The sequence below is a fragment of the Protopterus annectens genome, chromosome 4.part0, assembly GCF_019279795.1.
Source record: "Protopterus annectens isolate FY-2018-M chromosome 4.part0, PAN1.0, whole genome shotgun sequence".
Lineage (NCBI taxonomy): Eukaryota > Metazoa > Chordata > Ceratodontiformes > Protopteridae > Protopterus > Protopterus annectens.
In genome coordinates, this window is record NC_056733.1 from 665,417,151 (window position 1) to 665,437,858 (window position 20,708).

The 20,708-nt window shown below is 41.5% G+C and overlaps 1 protein-coding gene across 4 annotated transcripts in view; it reads right to left on the reverse strand.

Annotated features, from left to right (window-relative positions):
- Positions 1–20,708, reverse strand: part of CUX2 (cut like homeobox 2) — a 2,130,834-nt gene that overhangs the window by 159,102 nt on the left and 1,951,024 nt on the right. For all 4 annotated transcript variants that reach the window (XM_044068629.1, XM_044068630.1, XM_044068628.1 and 1 more), the window contains one exon: positions 14,435–15,216. In XM_044068629.1, coding sequence (XP_043924564.1) covers positions 14,435–15,216 — 782 coding nt within the window. The remainder of the gene's footprint in view (positions 1–14,434; positions 15,217–20,708) is intronic.

Below are 20,708 nucleotides of genomic sequence, written 5' to 3' on the forward strand. Positions count from 1 at the left end.
AAGATGTGGTTCTGGAGGTCACAGTCTTCCTTCCAGGATGCTCCTGATGATTCCTCTTCCAGAGGCACAGGGAGAGGATTCAATGGCAGACACCACCATAGAGATGGGGGGGGGGGGAGTCCACAAAACCAGAGGCTCCAGAGAACTCTTAGCAGCCTTTTCAATGCTCCTGAAGTGTTGCCCAACTGTCCTGCCTGGAAGCAGTTGGAGGCCATCTTTCCTTTCACCCACTAGCCTGGATGAACTTCACCTCCGATCAGTGGGTGTTAAACATCGTTTCCAGGGGTTATTTTATTCCTTTTTTCCAGCCCCCTCTTATATGAAAGCATCTCTCTGATATATCACCCCGCCAGAGGGAGTTATCCTCAAAGAAGTTCTCCAACTTCTTCAAAAAAGAGCCATCCAAGAAGTCCCAGCAGTACAAAGAGGATGCAGAACTTACTCTCACTTCTTTTTAGTGCCAGAAAAGACCAGGTCCTGTGTCCTATTCTGGACCTCAGCAAATTGAATCTATCAGTCGAGAAGTCCATGTTCAATCCATTCTGCCTCTCTTACGCAAGGGCAACTGGATATGCTCAGTAGAGCTCCAGAATGCCTACTATCATATCAAGATAGACAGGCATTTGAGGAGACACTTTCACTTCCAATTAGGGACCAGTCAATACCAGTTCAGAGCTCTGCTCTTTGGACTCTCCACAGCCCCCGCGTGTTTACCAAATGCATGGCAGTGGTGGCAGTTCACCTGAAGCTGCAGGGATTCCAGGTGTTTCCACACCTCGATGATTGGCTCCTCATGGCTCCCATGAGGGATTGACTGTCATGAACCAGCCAATATGTTCTCTTTTTGTTCAGCCAATTGGGGATTACAGTGAATCTCTCGAAGTCCAATCTTGTCCCGACACAAAAATTAGAGCTCATAGGTGTCCAGCTAGCCTTTCGTCTCAGAGACTGCAGCATTACCTCTTCACAGAGTACAGCTGGTCTGGGAGCAGGTCATGCAAGTCTTAAATCTTTCGAATCCTACAGTCCACTTAGTTCTTCAGGCCCCAGGGTTAATGGTCACAGCCATAGAGCTTATGCCACTAACAAGGTACCATATGGGGGTTTCACAGTGGACCCTGGCAGTTCAATGGTCTGTTCTGTCTCAATCTATATCCGTGTCCATAAAACTGATGCCAGTGTGCAGACAGCACCTTCTTTGGTGTCTTCAGTTGCAGGATCTCATTTTAGGAAGGCCTTTTTCACTCCTTCTGCCCAAGGTCACAGTGACCACGTGGACACTTCCCTTTTGGGGTGGGGTGGGGGGCATTTCCATGGGAGAACAATTCAAGGCACATGGCCCCCATTGAGACCAAATTGCACATAAATGTCCTAGAGATGAGAGCAGTCCTCCTAACATTGCAAGCCTTTCAGGATTGTCTTCCTCTGGGGACAATTGCAGTTCAGATGGACAACATGGTAGTGGTCTGGTATATCAACAAACAGGGGGGAACAAGGTCTTACCCATTGTGCAGAGAGGCCATGAGAGTGTGGGAATGGGCGGTGTCATCCAGGCTCTTTCTTCTTGCGACACATATACCTGGGGACTCCAACATGCTGGTCGACAAATTTAGCAGAACCATATTGAGTCCTCACGATTGGTCCCTCAGTCCAACGGTGGTGAAACAGATATTTGATCATTGGGGTCAACCATGCTGCAACCTCTTTGTCTCCCCAACCAACAACAAATTCAGCATTTACTTCACCCTGATGCCTCCACCCGGGGAGTCACAGAGAGAAGCTCTAGTCCATGACTGGCCTCCAAGTGTACTCTACTCTTACCCTCCTACCCTCTTATCCCCATAGTTATGAAGAAAGTGCACTACTTGGGGACATCCCTTATCCTCATTGCCCCCTTCTGGCCTCATTAGATGTAGTTTTCTTTCCTAAGGTCTCACCTGAAGTATCCCCCTTTGGCTACTTGATCCCCTTCAGCATCTGATCTCTCATCCTTCAGGGCTCCCTTTTCCCAGTCTGTAGACCCTTCATCTGACTGCATGGTTTCTTCAATTCCAGTGATTTTGAAACAGTCCGGGCCAGCTTTCCCTATCAAAATATTATCCTAGCCTCCCAAAGACCTTCCACAGAAAAGGTTTATAGTAGCAAATAGAAAAGGTTTTCTATCTGGGCTAAGAGAAGAATCTGGACCTCTTTTCTACTTCAGTATCAGATATTCTCTAGTTTTTGTCTTCACTTTTTCAGGAAGGGCAAGTTTTTCTGCTATTAAGTTTCAGTTGACTGCAATTTCCAATTTTCATGAGAATAGCGAACATACATTCTCTTCCTGGCTCTGTAAAGCCTTCATGAAAGATGTTTACCTTCTAAGACTACCCATTAAGAATCCCTCGCCTCCTTGGGAGCTAACCTTACTGCTGCAATCTCTGACTCAGAGCCCATTTCAGCCTGCTATTTCTTGCAATTTCATATTTTTGTCTTGGAAAATGGCCTTCCTAATAGCCATAACTTTGGCTAAGAGGGTGTCCAAGCTGCAAGTCCTTTCAATTGCTCAACTGTATATGGTCTTTCACAAGGATAGAGTGTCTCTTAGAATGAATCCATCATTTTTGCCCAAGGTTTCTTCTGGATCCAATCTGAACCAATGTACTCAGTTAACAGTTTTCTTTCCCAGTTATTCCAATAAAGGAGAGTATATCCTGCATACCTTGGATGTACACAGGCAATTGCAATTTTATCTGCAGAGGACTAAGGAGTTCCGCAGATCAGACCAGCTTTTTGTGGCTTTTTCCCTGAATAGACATGTCCTTCCCTTATCTAAAGTGGCTATCTCTAAATGGATCTCCAGCTGTATTTCTACAGTCTACACCATCAAGCATCTTGCAGTTCCAGGGAAAGGTTAGAACTCATTCCATTCTACTAGGACTTTGGCTACTTCTCCAGTCTTCATGGCCAGACTCTCTGTCAATGACATTTGCACTGCTGCCACTTTTACATCTAATTAAAAGCTGGATTTGGTGTCCAGGAACAGGGCTTCCTTTGGTTCCATAGTGCTTCGACATGTCCTTCCTTGAGGCCTTCCAGGATAGATTGTTGCTGGGTACTCTGACCCTACTGTGAGGAATAATGACACAGATAACATCAGATATGGAGTTATGTACTTACCATAACTTGACATCTGTGTTATCCTATATCATTATTCCTCACATTTCCCTCCGGCCATCCCTCTTCCTTGTTGGATCTTCGGAGGAAGTTGGAGTGTGCGGGTCCAGGACTATTTCCCTTTCTTCTTTTTGGGTTGTAGCAATACTGATTATGTTAGCAAACTCAATCTGAGGGTTAGACAGCAGCAGGGGATTATGGGAGAGGGAGTAGCCTGAGCCTTGGATCTGTCTTAGCTAAATTGCTGGCTGGGATCCAATATCTGTTTTAAGACCCTACTGTGATGAATAATGACACAGAATAACACAGATGCCAAGTTATGGTAAGTACATAACTCTTTTTAACTGTGACATTTGCCTGAAGTACAACAGGCCTGAGCCTAGGCCATCTGTTGGAAAGCATTATGAATTAAAAAAAAAAACATGAAATTGTAAAGATTTCTTTTTTATTTTTGGATAAGGAAGCATGGTCAGCCTCAGAAGTTGTCTGGCCACTGTGGTGGAGAATTAAATATTGACGCAGAGAGTCCGAAATTTTCAACATTGAAATAATGACAGTGGCAGTACATAGTCATTAGAACAATGGCTTCCTAGAAAGGCACAACCAAATGTTAACAGAAATAATGTTTAAATTAAAAGCTGTTAGTTGATGCAGCTGCAAAGTGGTATTAAATGATGGTGTCTGTGGCTGTAGCTAGTATTAGCTTATGTTTGTTCACAACCCCTTCTGTTCTGATTGATAAGATGCCTGCTTTAGAAGTGACCACAAGGAATGCAGCAGCAGGATAATACATTTCAGCATTGCACAAGGCAAGGACCGCATTTGCTGATGCAGAATGTGTGGACAGAACTTGGGGAGCATTACAGAAAAAAACAAACTTTGCAACATTTAGAAAGTGAAACAAGGTGTACAGCTGAGTGTACAGAGAGGGAAAATGCCACCTGTTGTCATTGGCCAAGATGGAGTTGTACCATTTGTGAGGGATTGTAATATTTGTATAAATGTGCATTATTTCAGACTACATAGAGTCAAGACAGACACCGAAGACCAGTGTCAGTAAAAGTGACAGTAATGAAATGATTTAACAGAAATTGTACCAAATAACTCATAAAAATGGAAGTGAAGATGCGATTGAGAACACTAAAGTGAATAAGGAAGAATATGGTACAGATGGAGTGAAGCAGCCACAGCTCCCCCCATTGTGGTAGTAGTCACCGTCTGAAACAACATTCAAGCCATGAGATTTGTTTGCAGAGAAAAACAAGAACATACAGCTGAAACTGTACAGCAAACTGGTAAAGCAACAGGAAGACATAAGAACTGGTACAACTCAGAACCTTTCATCCAGCTAACAGTGCAGTTACAAAAGGGTGTGTTGACATGTCGTGTGCAGAGTATATTGATGCTGAACCAGGAACTGAAAGAATAAGGTCCTCTGACTCACATATTGAACACGATGAACAACTAACCAAAGATAAACCATCTAACTCAGAAAAACAGGAGTACAGCACTGTAAAAGTAATGCCATCTTTGAAAATGTTGATAATGCTGGCCAAAAATGTGTCTCCACTAAATGGGTGTGTACCCTCAAAGAAACTCCAAAAGGAATAACACCGAAACATGTCTTGTGGCTAGAGGCTTTGAAGAACTTTCTAGAAAATAACTTTTAAAGGATTCCGCAGCATGTGCATCAGAACTTCCATCTCCTTTTGGCCATAACTTCTCAAAAGCTGTGAAAAATGCACTCCATGGACATTAAGGCTGTGTTTTTGCAATCTATGAAACTCTCATGTGACATACACAGCTGTTACCCTCCTCAGGCAGTTAGATCTAAAAACCCTAAAATTACAAAAATGAAAAGGCTTTCCTGGAAATCTGTGGAATAAACAGACTCATGCATACCCAGACAATTCACAGTATCCTTTGGTCAGCTTGCAACACACTTGCCTTTGCTGCAGAAGCCTGTGAGCTCTATTCCCAAACCAGGTGATTGGACTACTACCACCACAGTGCAGTATAAGGAGGTGCTGCACTCCTGAGTGTGTTATCCTTCGGATGAGACATTAAACTGAAGCCTCATCTGCTTGAGTTGGTGGTAGCTCAGGTGGATGTAAAAGATCCCACAGCACCTATCAAAGACAGTAGGAGAAGTTCCATGGTGCCCATGCCAAAATTTCCCCTAAGAGTATAAATATCACCTCAGGTCACTCTGAAAAGTGGTCACTAGCATACTGGGACTATCCCAGTCAGTAAAGGATAAATAATGATTGGATACCTTGATGTAGTAGAGAGGCTTACTGCGATGCAACACTGTGGCTTGTCACACAGTAAGTACTGCTACTAAAAGCCAGTCATGAAAATAATTTTTATTAGACACCTTGGGGATATGCCACATTACTAAAATATCGTCTTGACTAGGCATTGCGGTACAGATCTACTGGGATGAAGTCCGCAAAAACTGAAATGGGAAGGCATTCTGTTTTCTGACCCATGAAGGTGCACTTTTGGAAAGAAATGCTCAGGCTGCTTCATCATGCAAGAAATTACCATCTTGTCATGTGATTGTCCGTGATCAATTTAGCGATCAGCATTCTGAAAGGGGAGTGGCTTGGTCAGCAGTTTAAGGGAGTGGGCAGACAGCAATGTGCTGATGTGGGTGTCACTTGTCGGGGGCCGCATTTTGGGAGGTGTGAATACAAATCTGAAAATCCTGCCTACATCCCTGATTTGTTGTACATCAATAAGTCTGGTGGATGCTATTATTTCTTTCAGCAGTGAAGGATTTGCCACTGCAGCAAGTGCATTCGTTGCTTTTTGTCATGCCGGACCAGTGACCAAGGTTAAACACGTTACTCAAGGACAGTTCAAACTAGCTTAGCCTTGGGGGTAGGAGAGGATTTCAGAGTTAAGGTTTGGCACCTAGTGGCTTTTGATCATGTTTGCAGTAGACAGATAGAAAACAGCAATTGATACCAACCAGCGTGCATGTTTGTATTATGTTGTCTGTGTTCTCACAGATATTTGTGGTAACCCCAGAACATATGTCATAAGGATAAAAGTAAAATTATTCAGTAAGACTAGAAACGCACTGTGACTGTGTTGCCTACAGAGTAATATTCTGAAAAAAAATACGCTGTATGAAAAGAAAAAATATATGGTTATACTGTGAAGTGAAATCCATTTGTGCTCAGCTTTAAAACTGCTAAAACGGGGGAACAGCATTTTAAGGAAAAGACTAAGTGGGAAACGGCTTCAGCTGTGCCAGCAAAAAGCAAGTTCGACTTCTTTATGGCATAACACTGAATCAGAAATCAGTTTAGGGAAGCCAGTTTGTCTGCTGCCTTCATAGTAAAAGTGCTTTTGATAGAAATGGATAGCAGCAACATTTATGTGTTACCATAATGGTTAAGGTGTTTACCTCACAGACACAGGGTGCAGGGTTTAATTCTTACCTTTAAAGTGGATATTGTCTAGGCATAAAATGGCCCATAAGGACATCTAGCCTAGTACTTACCAATGAAACTATGAACCTAAATAAACAGCTGGCAGACTGCCTCAGTAAGAACTAAGAAAAGGTCTTCTGTCATTGGGCTTCTAAAGGCACTTGATGAAGGAACATAGGAATCATAGGGTCATAGGAAGTTACTAGGCTATTGGCCCTGAGGCCCTTACAAGCCTAGCCAAGAATTTAGCTCATGTTCCAAAAAGTCAGCACCCTATGCCACTGTCCAGCAGGGACATAGGTGGAATCCCAGGGGTGTATTTTCTGTTCCCCGTCCAGTTATCCAGGTTGCTCTTAAAAAGTTTTAATGAGGTACTCTGCTTTATGTGAAGAGGGAGTCTATTCCACAAAATGGGGAGTCTCTGGGACACAAATCTGTCCTGCCAACAAGTCCTACTGATGTCACAGACCAGGATGAGATCCTGCATGCGGGTTACTCAAGTGGAGCTTGACTTGCGGATGGCATACCTATTTCCTTCCCTTATAGACAGAGGGGAGATAAAGTCTGCAGTTACTTTCATTGTCTTGGACTTTTACTGTAACTTTTGCCTTGTAGAAGAATTATTACAACATATTTTTCCACTTGCTTTATGAGAGTTTTATGAAGCTTTTGGCATTTTCTGCTGCAGTTTAGACTGTAAACTGTGAATGTGTCACTCATTGGTGTTTGTGCAGCTTGAATGTTCAAAGGAATAATCTTCACGTGTCTTGAAAACTGAACTAGTTTGTTTAGTCTTGTCATTTACTTCATGCTAGAAAAGCTCCTTTGGACCTTCTTACTTTGCACAATTAAAGTATCTGATCACAAGGTGACACATACAAAACAAATCTCTCCTTTATACCTTAATCAGCTACAGAGACCAGTCTAAACTACTCTGTAAAGCTCCCGGTTTTCTTTTCATAAAATTCCAACAGTGGAGAGTATCTTCTTTACAGTATGGATGTCCACAGAAAGTTTAGTTACTATGTGGCCAGGGCTAAATCTTTCCACAAAAGTAGTCACTTACTTCTACTGCAAAATCCAAATCTTACTAAAAGGTCGCTAAGCTGACTGCCTCTAGATAATTAACTGGCTGGGTTGACCTCTATCATTTAAAATATGATAAGCCAGTTTATCCATCTAGAGAAATAGCTATTCCTGATTTATTTTCCTGTAAAGCAACATTGAATGACATTTGTGCAACTGCAGAGTGGTCTTCCATTGCCACGTTTGCAAAGCACTTCAAGGTGGATATGCTGTCTAGGTCTAAGACTTAATTTGGGGCCCTTGTTATCTGTGGTACATTTTTATAAGCACTACCACCAAGGAGGACTAGCTCTGGGCACTATCCTGGTGGTTACAAAGGCTGGACCTTTTCATTATCAGACGAACAAAATGATGTACTTGCCATAATGATAGATCTGTAAGAAGGTGCACCCTCTATTACATACCCTTCCTCCATCCTATCTTCAGTGTATCTGGTCTGCAGTCTCCTTTTTCTTCTGTTATCTGCTAAGTGCCACATATGAAGAACTGGAGAGGGGTTGATGGCAACTGAAGAAGTCCTAACATCTGCAACACAAGTCTTGTTAATTACAGAACACACCACCTTCTTACAGACCTACTATTATGCTACTCATGTAACTTTCATTTAGGCCAGTGACTGGGGGCAGATAATGGGATTAATAGGAAGTACATTGCGTGCCTTGAGAGGGGTAAGTGGTAGGTCATTATACTAATGCAGGAACCCCTCGGAGTACTTGGGAAAACTGCAATACCTATTTCATGGTACTTGGCCGGAGAGACCTCAACAGATCCATGTGGTGTGATGAATCAGAAGTGTCACCAAACATTTGCATCATACAACATCTCAAGTAAAGTGAATGGCATTCCTTCAGCTATCCAAAGGCAGTCATCTCAAACTGCTGTACGGATCCCAGTGAGCAGTAAGATGGGAAGACAGTATTACAAATACTGCTGCACTTGGTAGTGGTTTCTGTAAGTTAGCATTTGATGTAGTGAATGCTATTTGCACACTGCACTTAAATACAAACCGTGTAAAAACAGCTATGAATTATCTTGCAACACATATTCTGAAAGTATTTTCCTTTCTGCTTTGTTCCTGCAGGGTTAACAGATACGACTACCTGCTCTGAGAAAACCACAGCTAGAAGAAATAATGTCTTCCAGTTCAAGACAGCTCGTCCTGCATACAGAATAGCAGAACAGCAATATTTTATTTATAATTCCATCTATCACAATTCCACCGAAACGTAACCAACAAAGAGTGCTGAGGTCATTATTTAGCCTGGTGGCAATATCTTCAGCATTACAGACCCCTCCCCAATGTATATGAGCTTATGTGGTTTCTGCACATTAGTGTCTGTTGGCTTTATTGTTGTTCAGCAATATAAAGCAGAGAATAAACACATAAAGCCAAAATTACCCAGTGCTAATAACATATTGGATCCATGTCTGAGTATTCTGGATTTTCTAGAACATACATCCTAATCTGACTGAAAAAACTCCAGCTGTACTCAGTGGCATATCGCTTACTCAGAGGTGATCTCTGCCTGACTTACAAAGCCATGTCCAACTCAGAATTGATGGACATGCTCCACCTAAAGAAATCCAAGTCACTGCGACCACATGCTCTAGTGAGCTAAACCTCGCCACAACAATAAATAGAACATGCTGGAGGGATAGATTCCTGTCACAGAGACTCCCCATGTTTTGGAACAAAATTCCTAACTACATTAGGCAGAGCCCCTCACTAACACTAACAGAAAATACACACCTGGGATCACTTCATTGGCTCTGCTTGACAGAGGCTCAGTTAATTAATCAATGGGGCGGCGAAAGCCGACACATTCTGGCTAGGCTTAAAAATGCCCTCGGGCAGATAGCCTAGTACCTACCTATGAACCTATGAACATGTTATTCCAGTGCCTTTTGCTCTCCCATTTTTTTTAATTTAAAACTTTATTAAACAAATTCTGTAATAAATAACATAACAGAAAAACAGCACATAAATAAACGTTTACAAGGTTTGCATGTGATTACATGTGATAAGCATAATAATTTGTATTCACAAAAGTCATATAACTACTAATAATACTTAGGGCTTCAGTTCTCTAAAAGACTGGATCTAATCTTTAATTTATTTGACCTATTTAAGCTACCAAAGATCAAAAATGTTCAGTCTAAATGCATGCCTGTAGTTTTTCCTTTTTAGACTATATGTGTATTTTACCACAGAAGTCATTTGAATGAATGTTTTTTGCAGTGATTCTCTTATTGCAACTCTCCCTTCCCTATTTGCTAGTTTATCTATAATGGTCTCAGTTTCTCTGACTCTTGATGTTATTTTTCTTTTGCAATTTCTGGTAATGATTTGTTTTGCTACTGCCATTCACAAACACGGCATGATCTTTCAGTTAGCTAAAACTGTTTTTCATCATATCCCATCAGTACTGGACCCTTTGAAAGCACTATTCAACTATTAAACAACTTGCAAGTCAACCTTTAATTTCCATCTTACAAGGGTTCAACCCTTTACAAATCTAGAAATCATGCTCTCAAATACCTTGTTCCCCTGCATCACATCTCCATCAGTTAAATTGTTAAAAAGAAATTGGGCCATACTTAGGAACAACCAGGGATTGTGGAATATAGGTGGTTGTAAACCAAATTTTGTATATAAAGTGGGCCCTAATTTAAAAAAGACCCTTGAGATGGTTACAAAAAATAAGGGCAGAAATGGTACTACAAAATGTGGACATTGTAAGCAATGCAAATACATTTGCACTGATGAGAATGTAACAATTAACAATATTTTACAAACTGTGGTTAGATTTGAGAAAGGAAATTGTCAGACCACAGGAGTAATTTATTTGGCTATGTGTAAATCCTGTCCCTCCTTTTATGTAGGCAAGACTGAGAGAAGATTGAGGGACAGGATATACGAACACACATACCACATTGCCACAAAAATATGAACAATGCCTTATATAAGCATTCTATTAGTTGCCAGACTTTTAGAGAGTTCAGATTTGCTATTTTAGAAAAAGTGTTACAAAATCCTAGGGGGGAGGGGTGGGTGGTGACTATAGAAGCCACATAGAGGAAAGAGAAGCAAGGTGGCAAATAAAATTGCAAGCAAGTCAGACCCCAGGGTTAAATTAATTAATTTCAATAAAACCGATTTTACATAAGAGGATGGAATGTGGAAAATGAACTATAAATACAATGTTTTTCATTCTTGATTTTTTATGTTTTAAATAATGAGTATGCTTATTAAATCTCAAGTTTTATGTATTTTTGCATTTTATAATTTTAAAAATACATGTGACGTTTTAAATGGTGTAATTTAAACATGTACATATTTTTTTAAATGTTCAAATTAATCAATTAATGATGTCGTCACTGATATAGAGGATAAAAAGAGGGAAGATGGGAAACTAAACTGATTCTGATGAAATCCCTATGGCAAGGGAAGAAAGCGCTCAATCTTTTTAATGTATAATTAAATAAAGTGTTCGTGAGTAGATCTAATCGACAGCAGGGTTTTTTGTTTTAACATCTCCATCAGTCTGTGAGCACATATGTTGACTGTCAATCAAAGTACTAAATAAAATTTTCTTATGTAAATGTTTCTTTGAACATCTTACCTTTTCATGATTTAGTACTGCACTATGGGAGCACACAAAGGCTTCCTCATGTTTTTGCATTTATTCCCTCACCTACTTTCCTTGTTCATGCCAGTCTCATCTGCTCTACTATCCTACTATGTATATTCTTCTAGATGAAGGCTGCTACTCCCTCGCTTCTATAATCAGTGTAAGAATCTAGTTCTACAAGTCTCTGTAGTACTATAACTTTATTTATTCTTCCAGTCCTCAGTGCCAGACTCTGTGGAGATCGAACCTTTCTATGGCTGTTCACATGACAACCATTCATCTCCAGTCTTTAACTGCTCCCAAAATATTATTTTATTTTCCCCTTTCCTCGTTTCTCCCTGGCACGCATTTGTTACTATAACAAAAAAGAAGCAATACATCTTCCCAGTTTTTCAATTACTGCCTTTCAGAAAATCTCTGAGAGTAATAACAGCCTGCTGAAATGTAGCTAGACTGCTGTTGTCCCCGTGTATGACCAGACAGAAACACTTTTCATCTACTGTAGGTCTTCAGCCAAGAGCATGGCAAATCTTTTCAAGTAAGTCTTATAAGCTTCCACTGAAGTAAACACAGACTAAGTATAGAAGTTAAGCTGAACAGCTTCATAATATTAACATGAATCAGGACTTCCAGCTCTCTTGTAATTACTATTTTTTCCCAACGCTACCATATGAAGCGCGTGGTGGTGGTGCTGCGGTAGCATTGTCACCTCACAGTAAGACGCTGTCCGGTTCGATTCTCAGCTAGAGCGTCTTCTGCGTGGAAACATGCATGAATGGGCGTACCTTCGTTGAAGGTTGTGCGCAGGGCTGGTAACTCGGCATGTAAAAATCAACTATCAATCATTAGCGGACCGGAGTTCCGCTGTGGCGACCCCTAACCAGGAAAAGCCAAAAGACTCAACAACAACAACAACCAATGCTACCACATGCTTGGTTCCATCCCAGACAAAGACAAATATCATATTTTGACCAGCTTCAGTAAGTACTGAGGCGGCTGCACCAGAAAAGAACATTCGGATGGGTTTAGTGTAATGGTTAAGGTCTTCACCTCATAGACACAAAGTACAGCATTTTATTCTGACTTCGGATTATTCAAGGCAATTAGCTTAGTATTCTCCTATGAACCTTTAAACCTTGTTAGTGCAGTCGGTAGCATATCAGTCTCATAATATGAAAGCTGTGAGTTTGACCCTCACATAGGGCAGTTTTACCTTTAAAAAGGGAGAGTACACGTAATGGTTAAGGTCTTAACCTCAGATACACAAGGTACCGGGTTTGATTCTGACCTCTAGTTATTGACTAGGCTAGTAATAGTCTGCAGACTGATAGCCTAGTATTTACTTATGAGTGGGAGGTCAACATAATGGTTAACATGCTTGGCTTACAAACACAAAGTGCAGGGTTTGATTCTCACATGGGATAATTGGCTATACTTAAAATGGCCCACAAGGGCAATTAGCCTAATACTAATCTACAAACCTACAAAATGAGTAAAGCAGAAAGAAAAAAAGAAATATAATTGATAGCCTAGACTGTCTGATCCAAGTCCAAACTAATCATATTCCATTTTCTAAATTCACTCTGTCTCATTAACTTTTCTTATACCTTTTCCATTGAATTATGAAATGCATCTCACACTACACACCTGGAAGTATAGTAGGTGCTTTCTAAAAGGTATCTACAGTCTTGTTCCATTATTAGAATACATAGGGGGGTTGCCCTCTGTTCTTTTGTTTCTTTTGATGATAAGGATATCAATAGGATACTTGACAGAAAAGGGAGATCTGCCTTATATCTTCTTCTGTTCTTTATTACAATAAGTTATCACCAAGAAGCATGCATGTAAACCTATAGGACAAATATATACTGGGCCAGCTAGACCAAAACATGAAGTAAAAAAAGTCACACAGAAAAGCCACTTACGCAAAAACATCAAAAGACCCTGGTAAAGCAGAATCTTTGGTCCTTATTTGGGAAATTTTGCAGTCACCCTTCCTGGGCTGTAGCTGCTAGTGGTCCACTGAGATCAGTGCACTACCATGGTAAAATAATTTAATAAAATAGATACATAAATAAATAACTAAATAAATGTTTTAGACATAAAGGTTTTAAAAAACTGAGTGTTTTCAGAAAAAGGCCAAATTATACTATAATGACGAGCCCATAAAAATAATCGAAACATGTCTTATCTCTATCTAGTGGGCATTACTGGTCTAAAAGGCATAATAAATGCAAGGGGCATTCAGAAGCTATGTATCTGCAACACCTGTATGTCCTTAAGGGTTCATTTATATTTTTCTCGTAAGCCTCCATCAAAGGAAGTTTAAGGTATTACAGTAAATACTCAGGTTCACTGAGGTATTTTTGATGTTTTTGCCTATGTGACTTTTCTGTATAACTTTTTTTTTTACTTGTTTTGGTCATTTTTAAACCTGCAGGATTTTTTCCAGCCTGTTTTGTTTCACTGTTAAATGCACACGTGTACACTGTTTAACCAGGTCAGGTAAGCTTACTTCATAAAACTAGCATTTTTATTTCACCTGTTTTGGACCCAGTCACTCAATGCAACACTACAAGCAAGCTCTTCCCAGTCCAGTAACCAGGTCTTGGTACAAGGCAAATCTAAGCCAGTAAGAAGCTTAAACTGGCATTCAGGAAGCTAATATGCAGCCATTTCCCTGTCACCAAGTCAATGACATGGACTTCAGCGTCACCTAAATATTACACTGTGCAGATGAAAAAACAATCAGTACAGCCTGGATAAGTGGGACTGTCTACCCCAAGGGTCACCCGGTGTTCAAAAGATTTTAATTGGCAACATTGCAGAATAGCACAAGAAACTGTGCCTTATAATGTTTTACTAGTTAAGTGTTCATGTAAGAGGGCATACACAGCTATAAGCTCCAAACCTGTGAAAATCTGAAAAGAAAAACCCATCAGTTTACAGGGAAGTTGAGGCAAACTCATTAGTACATCTTACAGTGGTGACTAAGACCAATTCAGCACTACCCAGTGGCAAACCACAGAGGGGGAAGTAACCCCTAGAGAAATGAGATCATATGTCTAAGCAGACTGATGAAGGAAAAGGATGAGTTGCTGAGCAGAAGGAACTTACCTTTTCTCCAAAGATCCTTTGACAGATTCCATTTTTTGCTAATTTTTCTTTGACTTGTCTGGTCAGCTCTATGGTGTCAACTTCCCGATACATATACATCTCATACTGTTCAGGAGTCAGGGGAGGTACAGTGGGTTTTAGTGTTCTTGGGATGTATGCTGGATAATAGGAAAGACGACTGAGATTCTGTGAGTCTATAGTTCCCCCTTCTGATTTTGTTTCTAAGGCTTTGGTAGGATCATCATCTTCTGCTACAGCTTCCTCACCGTTTGGTATGCTGTCCCCATTTTCCATACGAGTCCATGGCCTACCATTTCCCATGCCAGAATAGCCTGAGGAGGATGATAGAGATGGTGACACTGCAGCATAAGGTTGTCCTATCAGATTTCTTTCTGAAGCCCAGTGTTGGTCAAAGTAGGAGCCAGCATCTCCAATTTCAGACTTGACTTTACGGATTATACTTTGAACAAAAGCTGCAGGGGAAAGGACACTCAGAGGTGTCTGTGTACAGTTAATAGTTACAGTGCTGGTTGTTGTGCCTTCCTCTTGTTTGATGTAGGCAGAAGAAGTGATTTTGCTGGGAAGGAATAATGCAGGCCTTTCAGAGGGAGGGGTGGGTAATGAAGTGCCACAGTTACTAGATTCAATATCCATTAGAGCCTGCTGCTGGGCCTGCATTTCCCTTCGGGCTTGCTCCAGAATGGTTTTAATGGCATCTTCAGAACCACTGTTACTGTTGCTGTTTGAAGCAGACTGCACTGCTGCAGAATTTTTGTTTTCAACTGTTGAACAATAAAATACAAAGTACAAAATTAAGTTACGTCCATCATTAACAGGATTATAGTAATAAAAGTTCTTTGCAGTGAAGCTTACTATCTTTAACAGCAGGTACTATTAGAAGTTATATTTACCCTCACTACTCCCAAATGTTAATGACATCAGGCAAAAATATATACTCGACTATTGTCAAAGTCTGCTGCACTGGTTCTAAACAGTGTTACTATGACACCAGTACTTCTACCTAGAATGTTCTACATATCTGCAATAAATAAATGCACCCATAATAAAAACATATATGGCTTTTTGGCTTCCATGGAAATTAGGTTTTCCTCAATGTATCATCTACTTACTCATGACAATGTTCCAAACAGCATTTACTGATATACTGTATTTTTTAAACCAGAAAAACTGTGAACAATGACAGCTGTTTTCTAGTTTGGACCAAATTGCTATCTGTGATGTTTTTTTTCTGATGGGATTACCAGTCCAGATTTTAGTGACAAATCTAAAATCATGCCCAACTTTTTTTTGTCAGATGAGGGCCAGGTTTTGTGACTGATAACTAAAAAAAACATAAGACAGTTTGGTGGACAGATATGCATTTAACAATAACAATGCATCCCTCAATACACAGAGTTCAACACATCAAACTTCTGTTGTAAAATAAGCAAGTACAAAGTTGAATACATATATATATATATAAAACCAGAAACTTTCTGTATACAAATGCAATTCACTAAATGTATTATATGATACACAGTTTAGTGCACCTCTGCCGAAGGTCAGAGGTTGAACAAGCTCATTGACATCTGACTAACAGAAATCAAAAATGTTTTTTGTACAAATAAATGATGAACCTTGTCTTTTAGCTGCACTGAAAAACTGGGGAGCAAAGTAGCAACATGCCACACAAAGCTGCAAGTGGGTTATCTGTTGTACAGTTTAGAGAATTCCCAAAGTCAGAGTTAGAGAACCCATGGATTTCTTTAAGTGATAAAAAATAATTTTGTGCACAAATAATGACATATTTTGACTTCATTTTCACTGAAGAACTTGGACAAATTAAGACATAATTGTCATATACTGTAGGAGGCCTAAACAATGTGAGAATAATGTACAGATCTGGGGACATTTCATATGTTTAAGCATTTCAGGAATTAAACTTTACAAATCTAAAACAGAAGTCAGTCTAAAGGTAAAGTCCCCAACTATCACATTTTTATGCTTCCATTACATTTGGAGAGTTTTCTTTGACTTGCTGCAGAATATCTTAACAACTATCATACTGAATAAAACTGAATGCCAGAAAAGTAAAAAAAATGTACTTTAATATGTGATTTGCTGTGATCAAATCCTGTTTTTTACAGGAGATAATACGGAAGGTGTGATGTTGTTAAGATGACAGACTCAGAGACAGCCCTTCATTTGGTCATAAATTGCTTTTTTGTTATAAAATCAGATTCTGCTGTCTGGCTGTGGGAAAGTGAAACTGGTAATAATATGTCCCTTTCTCCATGGTTAGGTACTAATCTGTCCCTTTCTCCATGGTCAGGCACTAGTCTGCCCCTTTCTCCATTGTTAGACACTAGCCTGTCCCTTTCTCCATGGTCAGGAACTAGTCTGTCCCTTTGTCCATGGTTAGACACTAGTCTGTCCCTTTCTCCATGGTTAGACACTAATCTGTCCCTTTCTCCATGGTCAGGCACTAGTCTGTCCCTTTCTCCATGGTCAGGCACTAGTCTGTCCCTTTCTCCATGGTTCGGCACTAATCTGTCCCTTTCTCCATGGTCAGTCACTAGTCTGTCCCTTTCTCCATGGTCAGGCACTAGTCTGTCCCTTTCTCCATGGTTAGGTACTAATCTGTCCCTTTCTCCATGGTTAGGTACTAATCTGTCCCTTTTCCATGGTTAGGTACTAATCTGTCCCTTTCTCCATGGTCAGTCACTAGTCTGTCCCTTTCTCCATGGTCAGGCACTAGTCTGTCCCTTTCTCCATGGTCAGGCACTAGTCTGTCCCTTTCTCCATGGTCAGGCACTAGTCTGTCCCTTTCTCCATGGTTAGGTACTAATCTGTCCCTTTCTCCATGGTCAGGCACTAGTCTGTCCCTTTCTCCATGGTCAGGCACTAGTCTGTCCCTTTCTCCATGGTTAGGCACTAGTCTGTCCCTTTCTCTATGGTCAGGTACTAATCTGTCCCTTTCTCCATGGTTAGGCACTAGTCTGTCCCTTTCTCCATGGTCAGGCACTAGTCTGTCCCTTTCTCCATGGTTAGGCACTAGTCTGTCCCTTTCTCCATGGTTAGGCACTAATCTGTCCCTTTCTACATGGTCAGGCACTAGTCTGTCCCTTTCTCCATGGTCAGGCACTAGTCTGTCCCTTTCTCCATGGTCAGGCACTAGTCTGTCCCTTTCTCCATGGTTAGGCACTAGTCTGCCCCTTTCTCCATGGTCAGGCACTAGTCTGTCCCTTTCTCCATGGTTAGACACTAGTCTGTCCCTTTCTCCATGGATAGACACTAGTCTGTCCCTTTCTCCATGGTCAGGCAGTAGTCTGCCCATTTCTCCATGGTTAGACACTAGTCTGTCCCTTTCTCCATGGTTAGGCACTAGTCTGTCCCTTTCTCCATGGTCAGGCACTAGTCTGTCCCTTTCTCCATGGTTAGGCACTAGTCTGTCCCTTTCTCCATGGTCAGGCACTAGTCTGTCCCTTTCTCCATGGTCAGGCACTAGTCTGTCCCTTTCTCCATGGTTAGGCACTAGTCTGTCCCTTTCTCCATGGTCAGGCACTAGTCTTCCCCTTTCTCCATGGTCAGGCACTAGTCTGTCCCTTTCTCCATGGTTAGGCACTAGTCTGTCCCTTTCTCCATGGTCAGGCACTAGTCTGTCCCTTTCTCCATGGTTAGGCACTAGTCTGTCCCTTTCTCCATGGTCAGGCACTGGTCTGTCCCTTTCTCCATGGTCGCGCACTGGTCTGCCCCTTTCTCTATGGTCAGGCACTAGTCTGTCCCTTTCTCCATGGTCAGGCACTAGTCTGTTCCTTTCTCCATGGTTAGGTACTAATCTGTCCCTTTCTCCATGGTCAGGCACTAGTCTGTCCCTTTCTCCATGGTCAGGCACTAGTCTGTCCCTTTCTCCATGGTCACGCACTGGTCTGTCCCTTTCTCCATGGTCAGGCACTAGTCTGCCCCTTTCTCCATGGTTAGACACTAGTCTGTCCCTTTCTCCATGGTCAGGCACTAGTCTGTCCCTTTCTCCATGGTCAGGCACTAGTCTGTCCCTTTCTCTATGGTCAGGCACTAGTCTGTCCCTTTCTCCATGGTTAGGTACTAATCTGTCCCTTTCTCCATGGTCAGGCACTAGTCTGTCCCTTTCTCCATGGTCAGGCACTAGTCTGTCCCTTTCTCCATGGTCAGGCACTAGTCTGCCCCTTTCTCCATGGTCAGGCACTAGTCTGTCCCTTTCTCCATGGTCAGGCACTAGTCTGTCCCTTTCTCCATGGTTAGGCACTAGTCTGTCCCTTTCTCCATGGTCAGGCACTGGTCTGTCCCTTTCTCCATGGTCACGCACTGGTCTGCCCCTTTCTCTATGGTCAGGCACTAGTCTGTCAATTTCTCCATGGTCAGGCACTAGTCTGTCCCTTTCTCCATGGTTAGGTACTAATCTGTCCCTTTCACCATGGTCAGGCATTAGTCTGTCCCTTTCTCCATGATCAGGCACTAGTCTGCCCCTTTCTCCATGGTTAGACACTAGTCTGCCCCTTTCTCCATGGTCAGGCACTAGTCTGTCCCTTTCTCCATGGTCAGGCACTAGTCTGTCCCTTTCTCCATGGTCAGGCACTAGTCTGTCCCTTTCTCCATGGTCATGCACTGGTCTGCCACTTTCTCTATGGTCAAGCACTAGTCTGCCTCTTTCTCCATGGTTAAGCACTGGTCTGTCCCTTTCTCCATGGTCAGGCACTAGTCTGTCCCTTTCTCCATGGTCAGGCACTCGTCTGCCCCTTTCTCCATGGTTAGACACTAGTCTGTCCCTTTCTCCATGGTCAGGCACTAGTCTGTCCCTTTCTCCATGGTTAGGTACTAATCTGTCCCTTTCTCCATGGTCAGGCACTAGCCTGCCCCTTTCTCCATGGTCAGGCACTAGTCTGTCCCTTTCTCTATGGTCAGGCACTAGTCTGCCCCTTTCTCCATGGTTAAGCACTAGTCTGTCCTTTTCTCCATGGTCAGGCACTAGTCTGTCCCTTTCTCCATGGTTAGGTACTAATCTGTCCCTTTCACCATGGTCAGGCACTAGCCTGCCCCTTTCTCCATGGTCAGGCACTAGTCTGTCCCTTTCTCCATGGTTAGGTACTAATCTGTCCCTTTCTCCATGGTTAGACACTAGTCTGTCCCTTTCTCCATGGTTAGGCACTAGTCTGCCCCTTTCTCCATGGTTAAGCACTTGGATGTGTTTGTTGATTGGGTCATCTTACTGCTCTTACTGAAATTCTAACCCTCTGCACTAGAACATGAGCTATTGATAGGTTTGGCTTTTCATCAAAGATAAATTACAAATGCTTATCCCTCATACTGGTATATGGTTAAGGATTTGTGGATTTCATGCTTCTGTGTTCTGTAATGGGATTTACAATGATTCTGCATTCATTATTTGACACACTTCCACCAATATAGGTAACCTCACTGGTCTTCTGCAACCTGATATGGCCTCAGGAGTGTTACTTTGTGCATACAAAAAGTACACATTTTAAAGAAGCATCCCTAGCATGGTCGTTTGTTGATTTCTGATGTCATTTCTACTTGGCTAAATGTCCATGCAGTGTACAATGACCTTACTTTGTCCCATACATACAAACAAGTTACCAACCTTTTTCTCAACACTGTGCGACCTCAGTTAGAATGCAAAATTATTTATATGGGAAGGAAAAATATATGCTCAATTTTGTCAGATACAAAAGATGGAGACAGCTCTCCCATCCCCCATGAAGGATAAAATTCTGTCTCTTGTGCCATTTATTCAGCAGTATTCAATGTGTATATTTCAGTAAGACTTGCTGTGACAGGTCAAAGTAGATCCCAATTGTGTTGCACTTTAAAGAGCACTTCCCTGCTGCTTAATATACTTCTTCAATGTCTGAGATCCTTCTTGTATTTTCTCTGATACATCCCTGCACATCTCCTAACCACTCCTCCAACAAAGTGACAAATAGACACACAAACAATTGTAACACTTTTTTTGGACTTATTGACCATTATTGACATGCTGCTAAAGACCAATTCCAGAGCCATTCCACAGTGCAGTATGGTTAACCTCATCCCAGTGTTTTTCTTTTTTCTTTCTATATTAACCCGGTTTAGTTGAGCACATAAAATTGCTTGTACCTTTCAATTTCATATCATCTATTTTTTCTGCCACTGGTCATAGAGGTACCGCCATATATTTACTATTTTAATCCTGTTTTGTTTCAGAAAGAAAACTGCCACAGCCAGCTTTACATAGGGG